At 46.6% G+C, this 22,132-nt stretch overlaps 1 protein-coding gene across 1 annotated transcript in view; it reads right to left on the bottom strand.

The window, feature by feature from the left end:
* Positions 1-21,632, bottom strand: part of C8A (complement C8 alpha chain) — a 104,089-nt gene extending 82,457 nt beyond the window's left edge. The window contains exons 1-3 of the mRNA XM_060231887.1: positions 21,506-21,632; positions 13,721-13,814; positions 11,632-11,782 (exon numbers count right to left, since the gene is read on the bottom strand). Coding sequence (XP_060087870.1) covers positions 11,632-11,782; positions 13,721-13,814; positions 21,506-21,618 — 358 coding nt within the window. The 5' untranslated portion in view covers positions 21,619-21,632. The remainder of the gene's footprint in view (positions 1-11,631; positions 11,783-13,720; positions 13,815-21,505) is intronic.
* Positions 21,633-22,132: the final 500 nt, after the last annotated feature.

Here is a 22,132-nt window from a genome sequence, read left to right as displayed (position 1 = left end):
GAAAGAAGGGAAGAGGGAGGGAAGAAAGGAAGGCCGCCCCCCCCCCGCTTTCGGCCCCCTTACCTGCGGTGGCGGTCGGCGGCGAGTCGGGCGGCGGCGGCGGGTCCGGCGGCGGCGGCGGGTCCGGCGGCGGCGAGTCCAGCGGCGGAGGCGGCGGCGAGGCCAGGGAGGAGGGCGGGGGGCGGCGGCGAGGCCTGGAAGGCCTTCCCGGACCAGCGCCGGGTGCTCCGCGGCCTCCCCGCGGCCTCCGCTGGTCGCTGGGGGCCTTCCAGACACTCTGGAAGGCCCCCAGCGACCAGCGGAGGCCGCGGGGAGGCCTTCGCTGGCCGGCGCTGGTCCGGGAAGGCCTTCCAGAGGCTCTGGAAGGCCTTCCCGGACCAGCGCCGGGTGCTCCGCGGCCTCCCCGCGGCCTCCGCTGGTCGCTGGGGGCCTTCCAGACACTCTGGAAGGCCCCCAGCGACCAGCGGAGGCCGCGGGGAGGCCTTCGCTGGCCGGCGCTGGCCCGGGAAGGCCTTCCAGAGGCTCTGGAAGGCCTTCCCGGACCAGCGCCGGGTGCTCCGCGGCCTCCCCGCGGCCTCCGCTGGTCGCTGGGGGCCTTCCAGACACTCTGGAAGGCCCCCAGCGACCAGCGGAGGCCGCGGGGAGGCCTTCGCTGGCCGGCGCTGGCCCGGGAAGGCCTTCCAGAGGCTCTGGAAGGCCTTCCCGGACCAGCGCCGGGTGCTCCGCGGCCTCCCCGCGGCCTCCGCTGGTCGCTGGGGGCCTTCCAGACACTCTGGAAGGCCCCCAGCGACCAGCGGAGGCCGCGGAGAGGCCTCCCCCACCGCTGCCGGCCCCGCGCGCGGGCGGGGAAGGCGGGGAGTGAGGGAGGGAGCGTCCCTGCGCGTGCGCAGGGGCCCTGCGCAGGCGCAGGGACGCTCCCTCCCTCACTCCCCGCCTTCCCCGCCCGCGCCCGCGGCCCACCGGCTCCTGGGCTGCCTAAACCGGGACCTTTAATGGTCCCGGTATAGGGAGCCCGGGATCCGGGATTGGGTGGCCAGATCCGGGAATGTCCCGGGAGACCGGGACGGTCTGGCCACCCTATCTGACTGCTTGCTTAGGCAAGGAGCTGTTGCGACCTGAGGGTCAGTAAGAGTATTCTTGGAACCCTGAGTATTCTTGCCCAGTAAGAGTATTCTTGCCCAGACTGTCCCAGAAGGGAGTGCCTGTGGAACTCTGCACCTTTTTAACTCTCTACAATTCGGCCCCCACCCAGCCGAGCGGCCTATCAGCCGCCTTAGGCTGGGGGCCATCCATTGCCTCCCTGGAAGGAGGAGACAGTAGACTCTTCCTTCTGGTAGGCGGAGGCAGCCTTATAAGGCCGGCCCCAGCCTCACGTGGCACAGTTTGGACTCGCGCTCTCGGCTGGAGCAGCCGCACATCGTCTTGCGGTCTGTAGGCCCTGAGTGCGTGTGGGCTTTTCGGCGTGTTTTTTACACGCCAGGGAACCGGGCGTGCCTGGGCAGTGGCGTGTAGAGCCGCGGCCCAGCTGATTTCTCCCCCCCCCCCGCGGGGGGCCAACTTCGGCCGCGCAGCAGGAGAAGCAGCACATGACAGAGTCTCCTCTGAAAGGTTTGCCGGACCAGCAGCCGCTGGTCTGGAAGGTCCCGGGGAGGCGGTGAATCGGGGGTGGGGCCTCCGCTTGGCATGTGGAGGGCCCTGGGTTCGGTCCCAGCATCTCCAGTAATAAAGGAACAGGCATCGTGTGATGTGGGGAACTTAGGCTGGGGACTCTGGCACGTCGCTGCCAGTCTGACAGTGAGAGCCTTTAATTTATTCCCCCCCCCCCCGCTCAGCTCATATTACACCTTACCCAGGCGGCCAATGCTAGTCCTGGTAAAGATTTTGATCGAAGAGTTTTTATCTGATGGTCCAGGCAGGCCTGATTTCACCAGGTCTTAGAAGCTGATCAGGGTTGACCCTGGTTGTTGCTCAGATGGGAGACCACTAAGGAAGTTCACGGTAGCTATGCTGAGGCTGGAGTGGCAAACCACCTTTATACTAAAGGTCGTGAAAGGGTGCTTGGGAGTAGGCACAGTTGGGCAGAGCCCCCCCCCTCATTTGCGCCTTGCTTATCGTGCTCCCGGGGCATTTTGGGGCTTGTGTCATTTTGGCTGTAAGCTTAGCAATTACATGGGGCCTGAGATAAAACTCAGGGCCGTTCCATGTGGGCGGTGGCCCATCCACTTAGTCAACATGGCTCAGTGGTAGAGCATCTGCTTGGTAAGTAGAGGGTCGGCCCTGACCTGGATAGCCCAGGAAAGCCTGATATTGTCAGATCTCAGTAACTAAGTAGGGTTGTCTCTGGCAAGTATTTGGATGGGTGACCTCCTTGGAACAACAGGGCTGGGAGGGCTGAGGCAGGTTTTATTTAGCCACCTCTCTGAATATCCTCCATCCCCCCTATAGGGGTTAGTCCCCAGAGGTTGCCATGACTTCCAGATGCATAAATACTTTTGCGCTTAATATCCCTGGCATCTCCAAAAAAGGGTCCATGCAAAGGGGTGTGGAAAGCATCAGCCTGAGACCCGGAGAACCACTGCCAGTCTGGGTAGACATTATTGATTTTGATGGACCAAGGGCTGATTCAGTATAAGGCAGTTTCATATGTTCCTATGTTTAGGGCTTTTAGTTATGACACCGAATCAGTTCAGCAGTTCTCCTCCTTTTCTTGGCACCCGGTGTCAGGGGGAGTAGGGTAGGCCGGTAGCGGGTGTAGCCGGGCCTTTGGCGGTGGGGTGCATGCTGCCATGGGGTTGGCGGAAAACTGCCCCCCCCTTTTCGCCTTATGTGTGGGCTACGCAACAGTGGGGGAGTCGGGGATTTCTCCTCTGCCCCCGGTCCCTTATAGTTTAGTAGCTTCTCATGCGCTACCCTTTGGGGAGCCGGCTATGCCGTGGAGTGATCATCTTATAGTACTAGGGAGAGATATTAAAAGGCGAATATATAGACGTTTTCAGCCTTTTACACACGGCATTGGAAAAGAAGTCCAAAGGGGAGCAGGACGAGAAGGGCAAAGAGAAGTTGAAGCGGGGAAATGGTGGACAGATCATGGTTGAATTGGCTACAGGGATTCTTCATTTATGGAGGTGTTATTGCCAGGGCCTAGACGGGGAGGATCGCTTCCTCCCCCTCTTTCAGTATTGCAATATTATTTATCATGCATATAACGATTTTTGGGGGAGGGGGGCGCGTGGCTGCAGTACGATGAGTAATTCCGTATGCGAGTGTCTGTTAATCCTGGTCTCTCATGGGAACGGATTGGTCAGCGGCTTTGGTTGCTCATCTGGTTCAGAAGACTGTCATTCTGCTAGCACCTGCACTGTTGCGGGGCAGTCTGTTCTGCCACAGCGGCTTTGCTGGGAGTTTACCTCCCAAGGTGTGTGTGGCAGAGAGGCCTGCGGGGGCAGACTTGAATGTCTGTTGTGGGTGGCCCCCATGCCTTTATGGCCGGTAATAGATCCGAGCCGTAAGGGGCCAACAAGTGGCCTGGGGATGGGCCCAGCCGGCATCCAGAAAGGGGCCCAGCCTCATTCAAGGGAGGGTTCTTAGAGAGTGGTTACAGGCTTATCCGCGGGTAGATGTGAGAGGTTATTTAGGGGATGAATTCATGAAGGTTTAAAATTCCTTACCAAGGTTCTCGTACCCCATTTTCTTGCGCAAATTAGCGGACAGTGCGCGGTTTGGAGCGCGTTGTTAGGATTATGATTAGGAGGTAGTGCGCTGAGGGGGCGAGGCCGTGGTCCTTTCATGGCCCCTCCGGCGCCACATTTGCGGGCGTCATCTTTGGGGGTTGTCCATAAGAAGGCCGCGGTTGAGTTTCGTCTTATCCATAATTTATCCTATCTCAGGGGGCGGTCGGTCAACGATGCAATCCCGGCTGAGTTGTGTTCTCTGGGTAATGTTCATGATAGTTAATGGCGTTTTCACGGCTGGCGGCGAGTTGGGCATTCCCTTGGTCAAGGGGAGGATAGAGGGCCCAGCTATAGTTTTGACTCTTTTGGGCTTGAGCTGGATACAGTGTGCCAGCAACCCCGGTTGCCGCTAGATAAGTTGGAGAATCTGCGGGCGTGTGTGTCGGCGGCGAAGGTTAAGCATAAGGTCACCCTCCTCAAGCTACAGCAACTTGCAGGCCACCTGAACTTTGTGGGCAAGGCGGGTCCCAGGGTGGGCCTTGCTGCTTCAATTGTGCGACGGCATGGTGGACCTGCGTTTATCACATCACTATACCCATGTGACGGGGGGTATGCGCAGCGATCTTAATGCGTGATAGACCTTTTGGAGGGATTTTAATGGCATTTCCTTCTGGAGAGATGTTATGCAGTCAGAGGCGGAGTGCAAATTGTTTTGGATGCTGTTGATTCCACTGGCTTTGGGTGTATTTTCAGGGGCATTGGTTTGCCGAACGTTGGCCAAGGGAGTGGTGGGGCTCTGAGTTATACTGTAAGTTGACTTTTTGGAGTTCTTTCCCACAGTAGTAACTATATTGCGGTCACTCCCTGTCCAATCACATGGTGCATTTGGAGTGGGACAACATGGCGGTTGTCCATGTCGTCAACAATCTTGCCTCTAGGTCCCCACCGGTTAAGAGGCTAGTCAGGGTGCATATACTGCGCTGTCTTAAGTTAAATGTTTTGTTTTTGGCTAAGCACGTGCCAGGCATTAGCAATGGAGTGGCGGATGCCCCGTCCCGCCAACAGACGGTGCGCTTTCATCAACTAACTCCGGACTTCTTTCCGTGTGCATCCCAGCGGAAGGGTGGCAGATTGGACGGATGAAGTTAGACAGGCAAGTCACCGCTCCATAGCATCTAGCATGAAAAGGTCATATTTTGCGGCAGCTAGTAATTTCTGTTTTTCTGGAAAAGTGCCGGGCTTGTGGAGGCTTGGACTGCTCCGGTGGAGCAACTGTTGCAGTTTTGTGTTGGCAGATGTGCGGAGGGCCTTTCGGTGAAATCCATCAAGGGCCAGCTTACAGCGGTGGCCTTCCTCAGCAAGGCCCAGGGCTATCCGGAGGTGACTAAAGACTTCTGTATTGCAAAATGTCAGGAGGTGGGGTGACTGGCGGACCATCGGCAGTCGATTTTCCATTTATCTTCCGCAGGCTACATGCCACCTGGGCCCTGGTTTGTGCCTCTGTGTTAATTGGTGCTATTTCAGGCAGCCGCCTTGACGGCATTTTTTCAGAGTTTTGCGGGTGTCTGAGCTAGAAGAAGATATTGGATTTATATCCCGCCCTCCACTCCGAAGAGTCTCAGAGTGGCTCACAATCTCCTTTACCTAGTGGTGCTCTCCTGCACTGACTCATTGGCTTGGACACCCCAGGTTGTTTAGCTCTCAGAGGGCCAGGTTTCTTTGCCGGTTCGTTGATTCAAGACAGATCAGAGGCAAAGGGTTTGCACAGTCACATTAGGACCTTGCTTAGAAAAGGAGTTGTGTCCGGTGACGGCCCTCAAACCTTATGTTGAGTTGAGAGGGTTGGCGGAGGGTCCATTGTTTTGTCATAACAACTCCACCCCCTTGCTAAATTTCAATTTTGGTCCATCACGAGTCTGGCTTTGGAAAAGTTGGCACTGAGTGGCGTGAAATTCGGTAGTCCTTTATTTAGGTTCGGGGCAGCATCAGCTGCTGCTGCTATGGCTATGCCATCCATCGGGTGGGACGGTGGAGATCTGGTGATTATCGGACCTACATACGGCATTTACGCTCGTTGGGTGATTACCCATTTTCACCTGTATATAGTTTGATTAAGTACTGTTGGGATGTGTCCTAATGGTTTTTCTTTTCTAGGTGCTGTGGCTGGTGTGGAAAAGAGGAGAATCCTCAATTGTGGCCCCAGTATCATCTTTTGGGCAGCACATCATGCTCCTAGGGCACCAGTCGGTTCTCAGTGAGGCTGAGTGAGCGGGCTGTCATTGAGTCACGGGGCCAATGGGGCATGAGGTGGTCGGGGCTTATTCACTTCTTTTTTGGGGAAAGTTGGGGGCCCCCGCCACATTTGTGGTGATTCACTTGGGGGAAAATGACTTGGGCTTACTCAAGGGTAAGGCCCTTTCATTTCAGGCCCGAGATGGTATCACCGTGATTGGTAGTAGTTGCCCGGGTGTCCTCGTCCTGTAGTTGGACATGCTGCCGCGCCAGCCGTGGCGGGCAGCTTGGGACCCAGCAGGTTTGGAGCGGGCCCGGAAGAAGGCTAACTGGGCCTTGTGGATAGCCCTGGAGGAGGGTTGGGTTTTTATGTGCCACATCCATTCATAAAGGCTTGTTGCAAGGATTTGCACAGGCCGGATGGGGTCCATATTTTGTTAAAGGGCACAAGGCCTGTTGGCTGAGTGAAGGCAAGGGTTAGAACATGTTCCTGGTTAGGTGGGGGACAGTTGCCTAAGCTGAGGCTTGGCTCTGTCTGTGGCTGTTTATTGTTGGGAACATGTTGTGTGGGGTATTGGTGAGCTCCCGTGGCACTGCACCATTTGGGTGAATGGTGTCCCTGGGGTGACCGTTAAGCTGTACGGCCCAAGGTTGGCTCCAGGGAGCCTTGGGATCCCGTCACTTGGAATTGTACACATCCCAGGCTGTACAGCTTGGGTAATGGTGGAGCGCAGGTGAACGGGATCTTGTGCCTGGCTGGCCAGGTTTGAGCCGTTGTGTTGGCTCCCACCCGGGGCCTGGGGCTCGCCCAGTTCCAGGTTAAGGAGGTGGTCTGGTTGACCCCTGGCTTAATCTGTCCCCACTGTTTTTTCCCCTTGCCGTTTAAGGTTAATAAAGTGGCCCTTTAATCCATATTTTGTTGTCTGTCTCGTTATTCCAACTGGGGTGGCAATTGGTCTGAGGGTCAAGGTAACTAGATAGCTGTTAAAGCTTTTTATTATTTTGTGTTATGGTGTTGGGAAAATACCTGTTAAGAATAAATTTTTGTTAACCTTTTATTTGGTGTCAGTGGCTTGCAAAGGGACCAGTACCTGTCAATCCTACTCTGAAGAAGGTGTGAATGCTATAAGCATCTTTTGGTTATCTGGAAGTTGTTGATTCCTCAGGGAAACCAGGGTGGATTGGGCCCTGTAAAAAATACCAGTCTGGTGGCAGCAACCTCGTGGGAAAGTGGAAGAGCTTTGCCTCCCCCTTGATATTAAAGTGCCCTGGTTGTAAGTCCCTAGACTGGCCTTCTCACAGGGAGCTGGGAGGTGGCTAGAGGGTCTACTGGGTACCACAGGGGGAGCAGCGAGGAAGAGGAGCGTTTTCTTCCTGGTGAAATTGGCCGGACTTTCCCTTCCCAAGACACCCCAGCAGTGTGCCTACTTGCCTGCCCAGGAGCACTTGTGCCAAGAAGAACCAGAGAGCAGTGGGGAAGAGGAGTGTTTTCTCACTGGTGAAATTGGCCAAGCTTTCCCTTCCCAAGATGATCCAGTGGTGTGCCTGCCCACCTGCCCAGGAGCACTTATGCCAGGAAGAACAGCCAGGGCTGTGCTGCCCTGCCTGGTCTCCTCCAGCTTCACCTGGCTGCTGCTGCTGCTCCTCAGCCTGCCCACAACACAGCTCCCTCCTTCTCCCCCATCCACCAAAGCAGCTGCCTGCCATCTTCCTGCGGCACCTGCCAGCCTTTCCATATTTAGACCCTAGAATCCCCAGCTGCAGACTTCTAAGTTGTGCCACAAGAATCAGCCTGGCCACTGCCTGCCTATGAAAGTGACCTGCAGGAAGCACTCAGCTCCACTTTGCAAGGGCAAGCACAGAGGCAGCAGGGAAGGGGCACTGGGGGGCAGCTGGGCACACACGGGGAGGGGACACCCGACACCCACCTCATGGTGCCAGTCTACCTTAGGTAGCTGCCTATCTGGCCTGCTGGGACACGCCGGCCCTGGTCGCAACCAACAGCTCACTGAATGTAACCCAGCAATACCTGTTCTTTTATCTTGTCTGTGTGGGCGTCAACGTGGCAGATGAGGTTCAATGTGACCAAGTGGAAAGTAATGCACATTAGGGCCAAAAATCCCAGCTACAAATACAAGTTGATGGGGTGTGAACTGGCAGAGACTGACCAAGAGAGAGATCTTGGGGTCATTGTAGATAACTCACTAAAAATGTCAAGACAGTGTGTGGTTGCAATAAAAAAGGCAATGAGCATACTAGTTCTAGTTGGGTTTGCAATGCTGTAACATTGGCACAGAGTTGTGCTTTGATGTGACATTGGCATAGAGTTGTGCTATGGGTGTTATTGCACTGGTTCTGCTGTCCTTCCACACAAACACACCCTTCCCCTCACTCAGATTGTGATTCTGTGCTTGATATCAGCCCTGTTGAGCTGGCATTAGCCACAGTGACACTGGGTTCTGCTGCTGGACACTAGTAGGTTGGCACTGGGTTGTGCTATGGTGTTAGCCCTGGACCCCCTCTCCACCTATTATAGACTATAATTCTCTGGCCCTTATACCAGATTCAATATGGACATTCAGTTGCAATGGAACCACCATTTATAACTTATTTATTATCTATCTAATTTTATTATTTATTTACTTATTTATTTACTTACTTACTTACTTACTTACTTACTTACTTACTTATTTATTTATTTATTTATTTATTTATTTATTTATATTAGATTGCTGATTTCTAGTCCGCCCTTTCCCAGGTTGGGCTCAGGGTGGATTACAACATAATAAATAATTAAAATCACATTATAAAACAATTAAATTTAAACAGTTAGATCATTAAAATAATTTAAAATAAGGCAGTGTCAGTGTACAGATATGTACATCCTTCACAGGTTGAACACAGGATGAGGTCAGTGCAGGGAGGCCAATTAGCTGGTGTGGGGAAGCTCACCCACCTCAGCCAAAAGCCTGGTGGAACAGCTCCGTTTTACAGGCCCTCCGGAATAGCAATAAATCCAGAAGGGCCCGTATCTCCTTGGAGAGCTGATTCCATCAAGTTGGCGCCAGGGCCGAAAAGGCAAGCCGGATGTCCTTTGGGTCAGGGAGAATAACTCCCTGCGGAACACCACATTCCAGTGGGCAACGCCAGGAGATCTACTCGCCAATCGCCACCCTTTGTCCCCAACCACAGAGAAAGGAGGAAAACCACTGTAAGGCTACCCCCTAAACTCCAATGTCGGCAAAGCGGTGGGTCATAAGATCGTAATTGACCGTGTCAAACGCTGCTGTAAGAGAGCAACAGCAGCGCTGTCCCGCCTTGATCCAGATGCCTTCGAAGGTCATCTGTGAGGGCTACCAAAGCAGTCTCTACCCCATGACCAGGACAGAAGCCAGACTGGAAGGGATCAAGGGCGGATGTATCCTCCAGGAAAGCTTGAAACTGTTCAGATTAATCTAGTTTTAACTCTTTGTTTTATATTGTTTTAAAGCCAGTTTGGTGTGGAGAGCCAGTTTGGTGTAGTGGTTAAGTATGTGGACTCTTATCTGGGAGAACCGGGTTTGATTCCCCACTCCTCCACTTGCACCTGCTAGCATGGCCTTGGGTCAGCCATAGCTCTGGCAGAGTTTGTCCTTGAAAGGGCAGCTGCTGTGAGAGCCCTCTCCAGCCCCACCCACCTCACAGGGTGTCTGTTGTGCGGGAGGAAGGTAAAGAAGATTGTGAGCCGCTCTGAGACTCTTCGGAGTGGAGGGCGGGATATAAATCCAATATCTTCTTCTTAAAATATTGTTATCTGCCCTGAGCCTGTTTTTGGGAAAGGGCGGAATATAATCGTCTAAATAAATAATCATTTAGTCTCTTATGCCAACTGCACTATGGACATTCAGCCTTCACTATGAACTATAATCATTTAGCTCCTGTGTCAGCCTCATTATGGACATTAGTTTGTATGGACTATACAGCAGTGCTTCCAGCCAGGCCTCAGCAAGCTTCCTGCCTGTGCCTGTTATTGTGTGACTGCCAATGCCTACAACATTAAGAGGACTCCAGACTGCTTCACAGACAAGCTGCTCAGCCCTGCAGAATAGAAGCTGAATCCCTGTCATTGAGAAGACAGCACCAGAAGCAGCCCTGATAGAAGCCATGTTCCTGAGATGTCCCAAAAAGACAACACTCGCTCCTGCAAACCACCACACAGAGATGTCTCCATCATGTATCACATTCCAGAGGCCAGCCAACACTTTGGAAATGCATATGCAGAGTAAAACAGTCAACAATAAGCTGCTGCAACATCTCTTCACCAAACAAAAGAATCTTCTAATCACCCATCAACACAAGCTTCTTACACAATAGAGCCTCATTGAGCATCTGTCAACAGCCACATCCTGCCACATATTCCCCTTTCATTGTTTCATCCAGTGTGTTACCACTCTAGTTTCTTTGTTTGAAATATGGTTTGCACTTAGCAAACCATCAACACCTATCAAATTATTTTCTTTTCTTTTCTGGGAACCCTCTCCGGGTAGGTGTCAACTATCACATAATCCTGCCTTGGGATATGAAATTGGCTAAAAAGGCCAGATTTTAGGCCAGCCAGGTATGTCTCTGGCAGTACTCCTATCTTGCTGCCAGAGCCACCCCCAATTCCTGATCAGTTTTGGGCCCATTATTGTGAGTGACACTGATCGTCTCTTGCTCCCCCTCCCCTTCCCATCTTTGCTAGAAGATCATCCTTCATTCATCACCAGAAGTATAGTATTACCCTGTATGTCTTCTCTCATATCGATTTTCCTACCTATTTTCCTAGATCTTTGTGAATGTTGCTAATTGAGTTTTCTTGTGTGCTTGAATAATTTTTCCAATAAAAACTTATTTTTAGTATATCAATCTCCTCATTATTTAAAGAGGGCTCCTGGGTGGACTGACTCCTGTATACACAGGTTATTGACCCTGTATATTTTGCCATCTTTGGCCACCTAAATAATTCCCCCATACCTCTTCAGAAGGCAATGTGTCTACCTCTTCCCCTTGCTTGGTACTATTGGACTGGTTTTGCTGTCCTTGCACACACTCAGATTGTGATTCTGTGCTTAACATCAGTCCTGTTAAGCTGGAATATGGCACAATGGAACTGGGTTGTACTGCTGGACACTAGTAGGTTGGCACTGGGTTGTGCTACTGGGCACTATTGCACTGGTTCTGCTGTCCTTGCACCCCTCTCCCCCTTGCTTGGCTTGAGATTCTGTGCTTAACATCAATTGAAGAACCCTTTTATAGAGTACCTTTTTTCTTTAAATGAGTCATAACAGAAATCTGTTCATAATAATAACACACACACAGAGCACCCCCACCCACAAGGAAAATTCCTAACCTGTCTAGACTTGCCATCAACTCCATTCTTTAATCGAAGATTATTTTAAACCACTCCTGACAAGTAAGTCCTCCTTTGGAGGTTTTTGCTTGGTTAGTTTAGTTTCTTCCTCGCTCTCTTTTTGGCAGCACGTAATTGTGCCCATTTCTAAATGCAAAATGCCTTGTTCTTATAGCAATAGATTTTCAAATCTGCTCTGCAGCACCTTAGAGGATACTGTCATTAACTCCATGCTGTCATGTCCCCTCTCCATATTAATATGGTGAAAGTGGAATAATGGATCATCATGTTCCATGAGAGGTTTTCCTGGAGAGGGCACAGAACAGAGTTCTATATTGGTGATGGAATTTCACTTACCAGATGTTATGCACTGAAAATCTGTTCCACAGTCTTGGATCTGAGTCTGGACACATGTTCCTGTTGGGTGGCACGGTACTTCCTTCCAAAGACTGCCAGTACAATTTCTCCCCTCATACTGGGCTGGATGTAATAAAGCTCTGTAACTGTACTATACATTTTTTTAAAATAAAAAGGTTGTCACTGTATTTATTTATTATTTATGTATTTTAGTATATTTCTATTCCACCCATTCCCTTTTAGTATATTTCTATTCCACCCATATGATAAAACAATAAAATACAATAAAAACATTCTATAAACAGACAACTCAACAGCACTCAGATTACCATGTCATCACATATTGCCCAGCCTAGCCGTCTCACATCATGACAGTTTTACAGGCCCTACGGAAGGCTAATAAGCCAGCTAGGGCTTGGATCTCAATAGGGAGCTGATTCCACCAGGTCGGGGCCAGGACTGAAAAAGCCCTAGCCCTAGTTGAGGTGAGGGCCGGGGATGGCCAACAGATGTTGGGAGGCTGAATGTAACAACCTCCTGGGCATATATGGAAGGAGACGGTCCCACAGATATGTTGGCTCCAGGCCGTGTAAGCTTTAAACATTAGAACTAAAACCTTAAAGTGGATCCGGTACTCAATGGGCAGCCAGTGCAGACTGCAGAGCGTGGGCCAAATGCCTACCCATAAAGGTGGTGCAGTCAGCAGGCAAGTTGCCACATTCCTTACCTGCTGCAGTTTCTGGATCAGTCTCAAGGGTAAGCTAGCGTAGAGCGAGTTATGATAGTCTAGTCTGGAAGTGACCTTTGCATGGATCACTGTAGCCAGGTCCTGGGGGGATAGATATGGTACTAGCTGCCTGATCTGCTGAAGATAACAAAAGGCAGACCTGGCAACCATCGTGATCTGAGCCTCCATGGAAAGGGAGGCATCCAAGGTCACTCCTAAGCTCTTCACCTGTTGGGCTGGCACCAATGTGGCACTGTCCAAAGCTGGGAGCTCGATGCCCATACCCATCCCACCCCAACTCAGGACCTCCGTCTTAGCTGGATTCAATTTCAGCCGGCTCTGTTGTAACCACCCAGCCACGGCTCCCATCTGAAGAAGTGAGCTTGCACACAACAGCTTATAACTCGAACAAAACTTTTTTGGTCTTAAAGGTGCCACTGGACTACAACTTTGTCTAACTACCATGAATATATATCCAAAATAATAACATCTCAATTATACATTGAGAGGTAATTTAAGTAAGAAATATATAACAAATTAAACCTTTATCAGTGTAGGGACTTCTGGCAAAAGTGAAAATTACTTTAAAGTACAATTTGGAATGCATGGTAATAAAATTTTAAGGGGTGAAATGCTACCCACTAGTTACAAGGCATAATTTTAGGTAAGGTGCATGTATATAAAGTAGGGAGGTTTGCCCAGCCCTCAGAAGGCACTGTGGTTCTTCCTTGCTGGGAGTTTGGAAGTTTCCAGGCTACCCCTAGAAAGCTTCTAGGTCCCTCTTCTCCAATGATTAACCCTTTCTATGCTCACCACCACCACCAACTCAATGGATAGAGTATAAGCAGCTGGAGGAGTGGGACTGCAGTCCTTTATGTCTCTGGAACCTCATGCTACCTTGACCTCCTTACTGCATTCACCACCTTACTTGGCCAAGCTCTAGCACAAATGAGCAGATGCAATTTTGCACACGCAAATCCCTTCAGGGCCGTTGACCCTTGTATCTTCAGTATCACCTCTTTCTCTGTGCTCCACCATGACAGCTCAGTTCATCTGAGCAGCACCTTCTCCAAATGAGCTTTCCTGTGTGTGCTTTCCCCTTTCACTTCAGTGGTGAAGGCAGCTCTATATCAACAGTTCACCAAATATTTCATACTGCCTCTTTATGTTCTGATCCAGTAGAGTCCTTCTCATGTCTTTATCCTGATTTGCACTTTGGCCCATTAGGCTTAGAAGAACCTAACTGCATTTTGGATTGTGGATACAATGTTTTATGTCATCCCTCTGCAGAGCTTTATGTCTCTACTAACTTACTATAGGCAAATTTTAGGACAACTTTAACATACTAGAATGCAACCTTACTTTTTTTTTTTGACAAGGAAGACATTCACTCCATTCTGACCACTGGCCCAGCTCACAGTCAACTGATAAAGGACCTCCAGCTTGTCTTCTTAATCTTTTAAAAACAGTAAGAGAATTGGAGTTTTCATAATCCATGTGAAAGTTTGTTTCAGTGCAATACTCTACATTACTCTGCAAAGTGATCATGAAATACAGCCTCCTACTCAGAAACAATATCATAATATTTAATTCTGAATTGACCCCCTAGATAATGTGTATCAAAAAATCCACACAGTGGGGCCAGAGATGGACAGGAAGGCCCAAATCTGTACCACTTTGTACACAATATGCTATTGGCTACTTGTGACTGTATAAGTTAGTCACTCTACTACTAATCCTTATTTTGTTTCATTTTGGAGAGGCAAAATTTACTTTGTATACAGACCTCTGTATCTCTAGGGCCTGTTGTATGGCTAGACTACATTAGATCAAGCAATAAAGCACTGTGTATTCAGATGACTGTAACCCCTGTGGTTGTATGTATTGTGTCCTGCTAATGAAGCAGAGAAATAACGAGGTCCGCACACATTATCGGTATGAAACGAGGCTTACTTTTGGTACTTAGTCAGCCATGGGCTCCCAAAATGACTAAGTTAAAATCATTCTACATACAGACCATTTTATTCACACAGACACTCAACAGCGCAGGCACACAGGCTTATCTGATTCAATATTCCTCACCCCCTTGTAACTCTTTCTAGTACTTTTCCATTTTTCCTGTCTCCATGTTTTATCAGCTCCAGCAAGAAGCTTCTCTGAGGCCCCTTTGTTATCTAACAAACATCCAGAGGCCTCAATGAGGTCACTGTCTCTTATCTAATATAAAACCTTGAATTCACACCCACTTGGGGCTGTCTGTGCTTCTAACGAAGGGTTGCATCAGACATCCTAGTTCTGAAGGTAGAAGCATGCTTTTATTCATTATCATATGGGTATTCATTAATTATTCAGGGGTCCCCCTTCACTATCAGAGAAGACTGTTTAGAGCAGCTGATTCTATTTACTTGGAAAACAACTAAATGGCCTCCCACAGATTTGAAGAGGTCATAGAACAAACACTTAGTGCTGAGAATTGCACAAGAAACAGAGAGACTTTGATGTTAGAATGGAAACAAGGAGTTCTGAGTAACAGTTATATTCTAATGTTAGTTTATGAAAGAGTTGAAACTGCTGCATATATTTGCAGAAGAGGTGGGGATTGTATGGAGACAGACTCCTGGCCAAAACCAAGCAGATACTTAAACATGCTTAAGCCCATAAGAAATCACCTGACTTTTGAAAATATGGTTATTAAAAGGAAAAGCAATCAGCATTATCTTTTGCATATGAACTGCCACATGCATGATCAAATCTTTGGCATGTCATTACAGCTATTCCTTTTTAAATGTTTCTGGTAGGTTAAATCTTAGACTAATAACATATGCACAGGACCAGCAAGCAAAAGGTGCTAGCATCGTGTACATAGTTATGCACATGGTAATGGAATTAGTTATGGCCTTAATAAGCCTCATTTAGAGAAAACCATATTCCACAGACTCCCTATCACTTCCTTTTTCTTTCAAACTCATGTGAACTACAGTATTAAGACAGAAAGGCAAGTTGATATTTAGGGTTATAAGAATCAAAGGACCTTAGGTGTTTTGTGTAACAATATGCCCCCTTTTAGGAACTTCTAAAACTCATCAAAATCAAGAGAAATGCCAAGCTAAATAATTAAACAGGCAAACACTTTTTAAAAAGGTGTCAGGTGTAAAGCTGACTAGCTACTTTATTGTATTTGGGGATATAAGGCTATAAAGCCAACAGTTCAGTAACCAGATAGAATACTGGGCCTAGCCTTTTAATGGTATTAGACAAATAGGGTTACCAGGTGCGACTCAGGAAATATCTGGGGACCTTGGGGGTGGAGCTAGGAGCATGGTTGTGACAAACATGATTTAAACTCAAGGGAGTTTAAATGCCTCCCCTTCATTGGAAATAATGGAGGATGGGGGCACCTTCTTTTGGGGCTAATAGAATTGGAACCCCGGTCCAAACTTTTAGAAACTTGGGGATGTTTTTTGAGGAGAGGCACCAGGTGCTGTGCCAAAAATGTGGTGCCTCTACCTCAAAAAACAGCCCCCCCAGAGCCCCATATACCCACAGATTGATTCTCCATTATACCCTATGGGAACTATTTTCCATAGGACATAATAGTGTGCCCAGCAAACATTCAAATCCTTCTGTGCTTTCTGATAACCCTGAAGAGGGGGAGGACTCCAAACCAGGAACATAACTCTGCATCCCACCTCAAAAGAAAGGATGCTGTCAGCTAACTCCATGCTTGAGAGGAGATAAATGGAGTGTAGAGCAGAGTCTCAATTAATCTTAACAATTAAGAAAGATACTTTTACATGTTAGTCTCCTACTTTGACATATTTATTGCTTCACTGTTCCCCCCCTGTAATTAAATTCAAACATATTGTGACCTATAACCTTAGCTTGTTTTTGCTATTTAGTCTTTGCATGTGTCAAAACACCTTCAATAAATTGTATGCTAATTTCCTGTTCACCTATGTAGAGGTATCTACCTATATATATGAAACATTAAGTCCCATTACTATGTATCTGAGAAAGTGTGCCTGGATACCAAAACTCATACCCTGAATAAACTTTTGTTGGTCTTAAAGGTGCCACTGGACTCAAAATCTGTTCTGCTGCTTCAGATGAACATGGCTGCCCGCCTGGATCTATGAGAAGCTGCAGTTAGTTATCCTGAACCTAAGGGTCATTTCAGAGGTAATAAGCTCCTGGATACACTTTTTGAGTGATCACTTGAGGCCCTCCATGCTGAAATTTTCCAAGGGGGTGGCAACATTTCCCAAGTATCACTGTGAACAATATCCTAGATGTTTGTTAGGTTCTGTTCAGCCCTAGTAAAACTGGACAGATAGTAAAATGTTTTTGCATGGAAGTGCACAATGATTACTGTCAGATTAATGCCAGAGATTCTGGGTGCTTTCATACAGCAACTATTTGCAACTTGATTTTGCTATTCTTACACAGTAAGAATTCCATTGCAAAGTACATTATTTAGTGTGTGCAAATGCACACCTCTGTGATTTTTTTCAATAACTATGTATTTATTGCAAGCATGCAAACAGAACAACTTTCCTTCACTGGATTCCTTTTCAGTATAGTTTCTGCTCTCCCCAAAACATACTCCCTGTTAGGGCTTCTGGCTTCTCCCCTCTTCCTTGGTCCTAAAAGAGGTTCATATTGTACTACATCCCCCCTCTTTTGAGTTTTCTCATGCTGACAATAAGTTTATTATTAAAAAAAAATTTCAATGAACATCCTAACTTGTGGTTATCAATCATTCCTGACAGCACCTAGGGATTATTCTGCCGCTTAACAGGTTGCCACCTCTATTTATATAAACAAAAATTAATTAATCTCTATAATGTGCAGGTTTGCAAATGTTTGTTGGAGACTCGGTTAAATTATTGAAACATCTATAGAATCTGGGATTATGCTTTTACCAGCTCTAGTGGTAATTCTGAATTTTACTGGCTAGCCATTAATCTGCAGTGAAAACTCCTACAGTCTGTAGGATTATCAAAACTGGTCCCAGGATGAATTGGTCATTGCTATTTGCCTGTTTTACTATCTCTAGCACCTTTCAAGCGTGACAGATCATTTTAAAATGTCTTATCTTCTTACATATGTGGCATTCAGCAGTTTTGCTGAATATTCTGCCCTCTGTGCATACCTATTTTCCACAATGCATTCATCTAGAGACCTGCTTTTGGTTGTTGAATGACTGGTTTTGATGGTGGTCTCTGGCCTGGCTAGTGCCATCTCCTCATCCCTTGGAAATGCTTGGAGAATGGTGGCTTTTTGGCTACTTTCTGGAGTCCATTCAAGAGGGGTCATGGACTTGCAGGGGTTTTGTTGTTGTTTTTACTAATATTGAATTTATCATTTGTATTGCTCTTCCAGAGTAAGCTTACTTTCACTCTGCAAAGTCTGGGATGTCTTTTTCTAAAATGTTCACTACAAGACTATCCCTAATAGTTACATTTCTGTGGCCTCCAAACTCGCAGGTATCTGCTTGCTCATGCAGCCATTTTATGTATACCTTATATATATACTTTCTCTCAGTTTCTGGTTTTCATTGGTGAGAGCAGGCCCTGTCATAGATGGGATTATTCTTAGGCCCAAAATATTCATCAAAATTTCCCAGGATTAAGAGAGCTTGGTGATCTTTATTCTTGTCTCTGTCATCAGCAAATATAATATAAAGGTTAAATATATGCTTTGCTTGTGGTCCTGGGATAAATTAGGGTGCATACTGGAATGCCTTCTGTGTCTGCATAGATCTAGGTGGGCAGCCGTGTTAGTCTGAAGTGACAGAACAAATTTGAATTCAGTGGTACCTTTAAGTTTTATTCAAGGTATGAGATTTCATGTGTATGCATGCTTCTTCAGATACAAGACGTGAGAGTGGCATAAGGGTGAGTGTGAAATCAGTCCAAGTCAGATTATCCCACAGCCTCTGTGACTTTTTAAATACAATGTGTCACTGAACTCACACTTAAATGTGTCACTGAATTCACACTTTGTTCTTCTGCATCTGCAGTCAATTCTGTAGTAACTCTGTATCTGAAGAAATGCCATCCTGAAGGCCTACTAAAGTAGGGTTGCCAATCCCCAGGTGGGGGCAGGGTATCCCCCAGTTTGGAGACCCTCCCCCTGCTTCAGGGTCGTCAGAAAGCAGGGGGAGGGGAGGGAAATGTCTGCTGGGAACTCTATTATTCCCTATGGAGATTTATTCCCATAGAAAATCATGGAGAATTGATCCGCTGGTATCTGGGGCTCTGGGGGGGCTGTTTTTTGGGTTAGAGGCACCAAATTTTCAGTATAACATCTAGTGTCTCTCCTCAAAATACCCCCAAGTTCAAAAAGATTGGACCAGGGGGTCCAATTCTATGAGCCCCAAAAGAAGGTGCCCCTATCCTTCATTATTTCCTATGAGAGGAAGGAATTGAAAAGGTGTGCCGTCCCTTTAAATGTGAGGGCCAGAACTCCCTTTGGAGTTCAATTATGGTTGTCACAGCCTTGATCTTGGCTCCACCCCTAATATCTTCTGACTCCACCCCCAAAATCTCCTGGCTCCACCCCCCAAGTCCCCAGATATTTCTTGAATTGGACTTGGAAACCCTATACTAAAGTCAAAGGTTTCTGGTGGACAAAATTTTGCTAGGCCTCATTTCTCTTAATTTCTTCTACCACACTAGGGTTTCTAGGGAGTGGTTCTGACTTCTGACATCAATTTCACGCTCACCTTACGCCACTCTTGTGTCCGTCTTCTCAGCACAGCATCCTCCCGATTTCCCACTATTTGCATCGGGGTTGCAGTAAACATCACAGTTTTCACACAGCAAACAGAAACTGGTTTTTAGTGGTTTATGTTCGCTGCATGAAAACCGCAATGTTTGCTGCAGCCCCGGCGCAAATAGTGGGAAATTGGGAGGATGCTGCATTGAGAAAATAGACGTGAGAGTGGTGTAAGGGTGAGTGTGAAATCGGTCCAAGTCAGATTATTCCAGAGCCTCTGTGACTTTTTACATGCAAGTAGAACAGCTTTTCTTCATTGGGTTTCTTCTCAGTGTAATTTCTGCTTCCTCCCTCTTTCTTGGACCAGAAGTTCACATCTTACTATAATTATTTAAAAACCCTTAAGTTTCAAGTGTTACAGTGAAAACAGACCTTAATCTGGGCTACACATTTCAACAAGTAAGAAATTTTTTTACAAGCATATCTGCTGTAATAAGGATTTAAATGTTAGCCACATCCCAAAGAACGATGTGATTCAGCTTTTGCACTCCATTTGACTCTTTAAAAAAACCTAAACAAAACCTAACCAAACATAAGCACTGCAACTGAATTATGCTGGGCACAATCAAAGTTGTTCTCTGGAAAAGAGCCAGTATAGTATGGCAGTTAGAGTGCTGGACTACGATCTGGGAGACTCAGATTTGAATCACCACCCTGTCATGCTGTAGCATGTTTGATGAGCCTGAGCCAGTATTACACACTCAGTGTATCCTACGTCACAGGATTGATGTGAAGATAAAACAGAGGAGGGGAGAATGTTGTAAGCCGCTTTTGGTCCCCACTGGGGGGGAAAGTCAGGTATAAATGAAGTAAATAAACAGATAATCTAATTGAAGAATAAAAGCTTAAAAGTAACATGGGTCTGAGGGTGTGTTCATTTAGGCCATGCACTACACAGTGTGTATCTTCCATAGGATTGCCAAATTCCAGATGGGGTCTGGAGATCTCCTGGAATTACAACCGATCTCCACATGACAGAGATCAGTTGTCCTGGAGGAAATGGCTGCATTGGAGGGGAACTATATGATAATATACCTTGAAGAGGTCCCTCTCCTCCCCAAATGCTGCTATTCTGAGGCACCACTCCCAACACCTCCAGGTATTTCCCTACCCTGAGTAGGCAACCCTAATTTTTCATCATCCTATGATTGCATCCTATGTTTTCAATAATATCTAGTTTCTTATTCATGGTGTGAAAAGACAGCTTCAGGATATCAAAAATCCTTTTTACTGGCACTTTTCAAGACAAAAACATCAGAGAAGTTCCAGAGAATAACTTTGATTGTGTCCATCATTGTCAATTTTTATGCTTGACTGATAAGAAGAATAAGCCAATACAGACTCCTGTGACACCCTAGAAACCAACAGACATATTATGGCATGAGTTTTCATAGACTGGAGTTCATTTTGTCAGATGACAAGCAGGATGTTTTTTTAAAAGACTGAAAGATAGGGAAAGACTACTGATAATTAGAAGAGGAATGGATTCTTCAGAAGCTTCAGAAGAAAGGAAGCTAAATGAAAGACTCAAATGCTCAAGAGATGAGCCTATGGATACACATCAGTGTGTGTTAGATCAAACCACAATGTCTCTATGGGAAAACATCAGAACCCCGCAGCCACACAGAAGCCCCCAAATATCTCTTTTTGTTCTCAGTGAAAGCAAAATAGTATGTTTCTATCCTTCTGCTTTCCATGAAGTATTCAACTGGTTCACCTTCACCTAGATTTTAGAATTGCCTCTTAATTATCCTGCTTTGTTTGATAACTTCATCAAACATCTCATCCTTATTTGGTTTCAGTAAAGATTACTAGAATAAGCCTTCACGATTTACTGTATCTATTCTCCCCCCCACAACCTCCTCCCTCTTCTCTGCCTTCAAATTCCAATTATTACAGATCCCACTTTTTGATCTTCATTATATTTCCTTGGACCAAGTTTGCAATTAGCAGCTTGAAAAAAAGTCCAATAGTGTTTATTACAAAAATTATCTTTAAAAAAAAATCTTGTTTGTTATTCTTAAAGTGAAAAGGAGATGGGGGGGATCATAACTGCACAAAAATAAAAATAACATTTTCATTTTTGCTGAATGATTTAATTATCACAGAAAAAATATGAAATATCAGCTCACTGTCTTTTAAACCAGGACATTGAACAGCTATCAAATTAGAATATTTGAAAGATGGGAACTGAGGAACAAAATTGTTTGAAGAGAAGTTGTGGTGCAGAATGAGATGAATTTTAAATGTATAATTATAAAACTGCAAATTGGTTCATGTTACAGCCCTATCACCATACTTTCTGCTAGTTGCTTAAAGGCAATAATATCCATATTCAAGGCAGTATCTTAAATTACATAGACTTACCTCTGGGAAGGCAATCCTTTTAGCTTTATGTGTGCTGCTGTATCCTGACATGATAGTAAACAGACTATCAAGAGAATCTTAGGAGGGAAAATCTCATTCAGCCTGAACCACATTGTCTTTTTAATGAAAACAATTTAAAAAAAAACAAAAAACAAAAACTTTGACTTGGAAATCCCCTTGTCTCCCTTTAGGGAGTGAGTTGTCTCTGAAAAGAAAGAGTATATTGTGCTCTAAGTGCTCCACAGCACTGTCAATCATTGACAAAAAGGGCCAAGCTGTACTCTGGAGGAGGACACAACCTTTTTGGAAACCAATTCCTAAGTATTGGGCAAAGAGAAATTTTTAAACAAGTGTTTGCTTATGTGCTGAAGTTGGCTAAGTATTACTAATACAATCAATTCAAAATAATCTGCATAGTTATTAATTTATTAATTTTTAAGGTTTTATCTGTTTTAAATGTTTAATTGTTTACATGTTTAAATATTGTTTAATTTTTATGTCGGATCTATTGTTGGAAGCCGCCCTGAGCCACTTGTGGGAAGGGCGGGATATAAATTCTAAATAAATAAATTAGACATAAAGGTTAGAGGAGGTAAAGAAGTTATAAAACAGTGAAACATTAAATAC

This window comes from Heteronotia binoei, chromosome 2 (assembly GCF_032191835.1).
Source record: "Heteronotia binoei isolate CCM8104 ecotype False Entrance Well chromosome 2, APGP_CSIRO_Hbin_v1, whole genome shotgun sequence".
Classification (NCBI taxonomy): Eukaryota; Metazoa; Chordata; class Lepidosauria; order Squamata; family Gekkonidae; genus Heteronotia; species Heteronotia binoei.
This window is presented reverse-complemented; position numbering and strand designations above follow the sequence as displayed.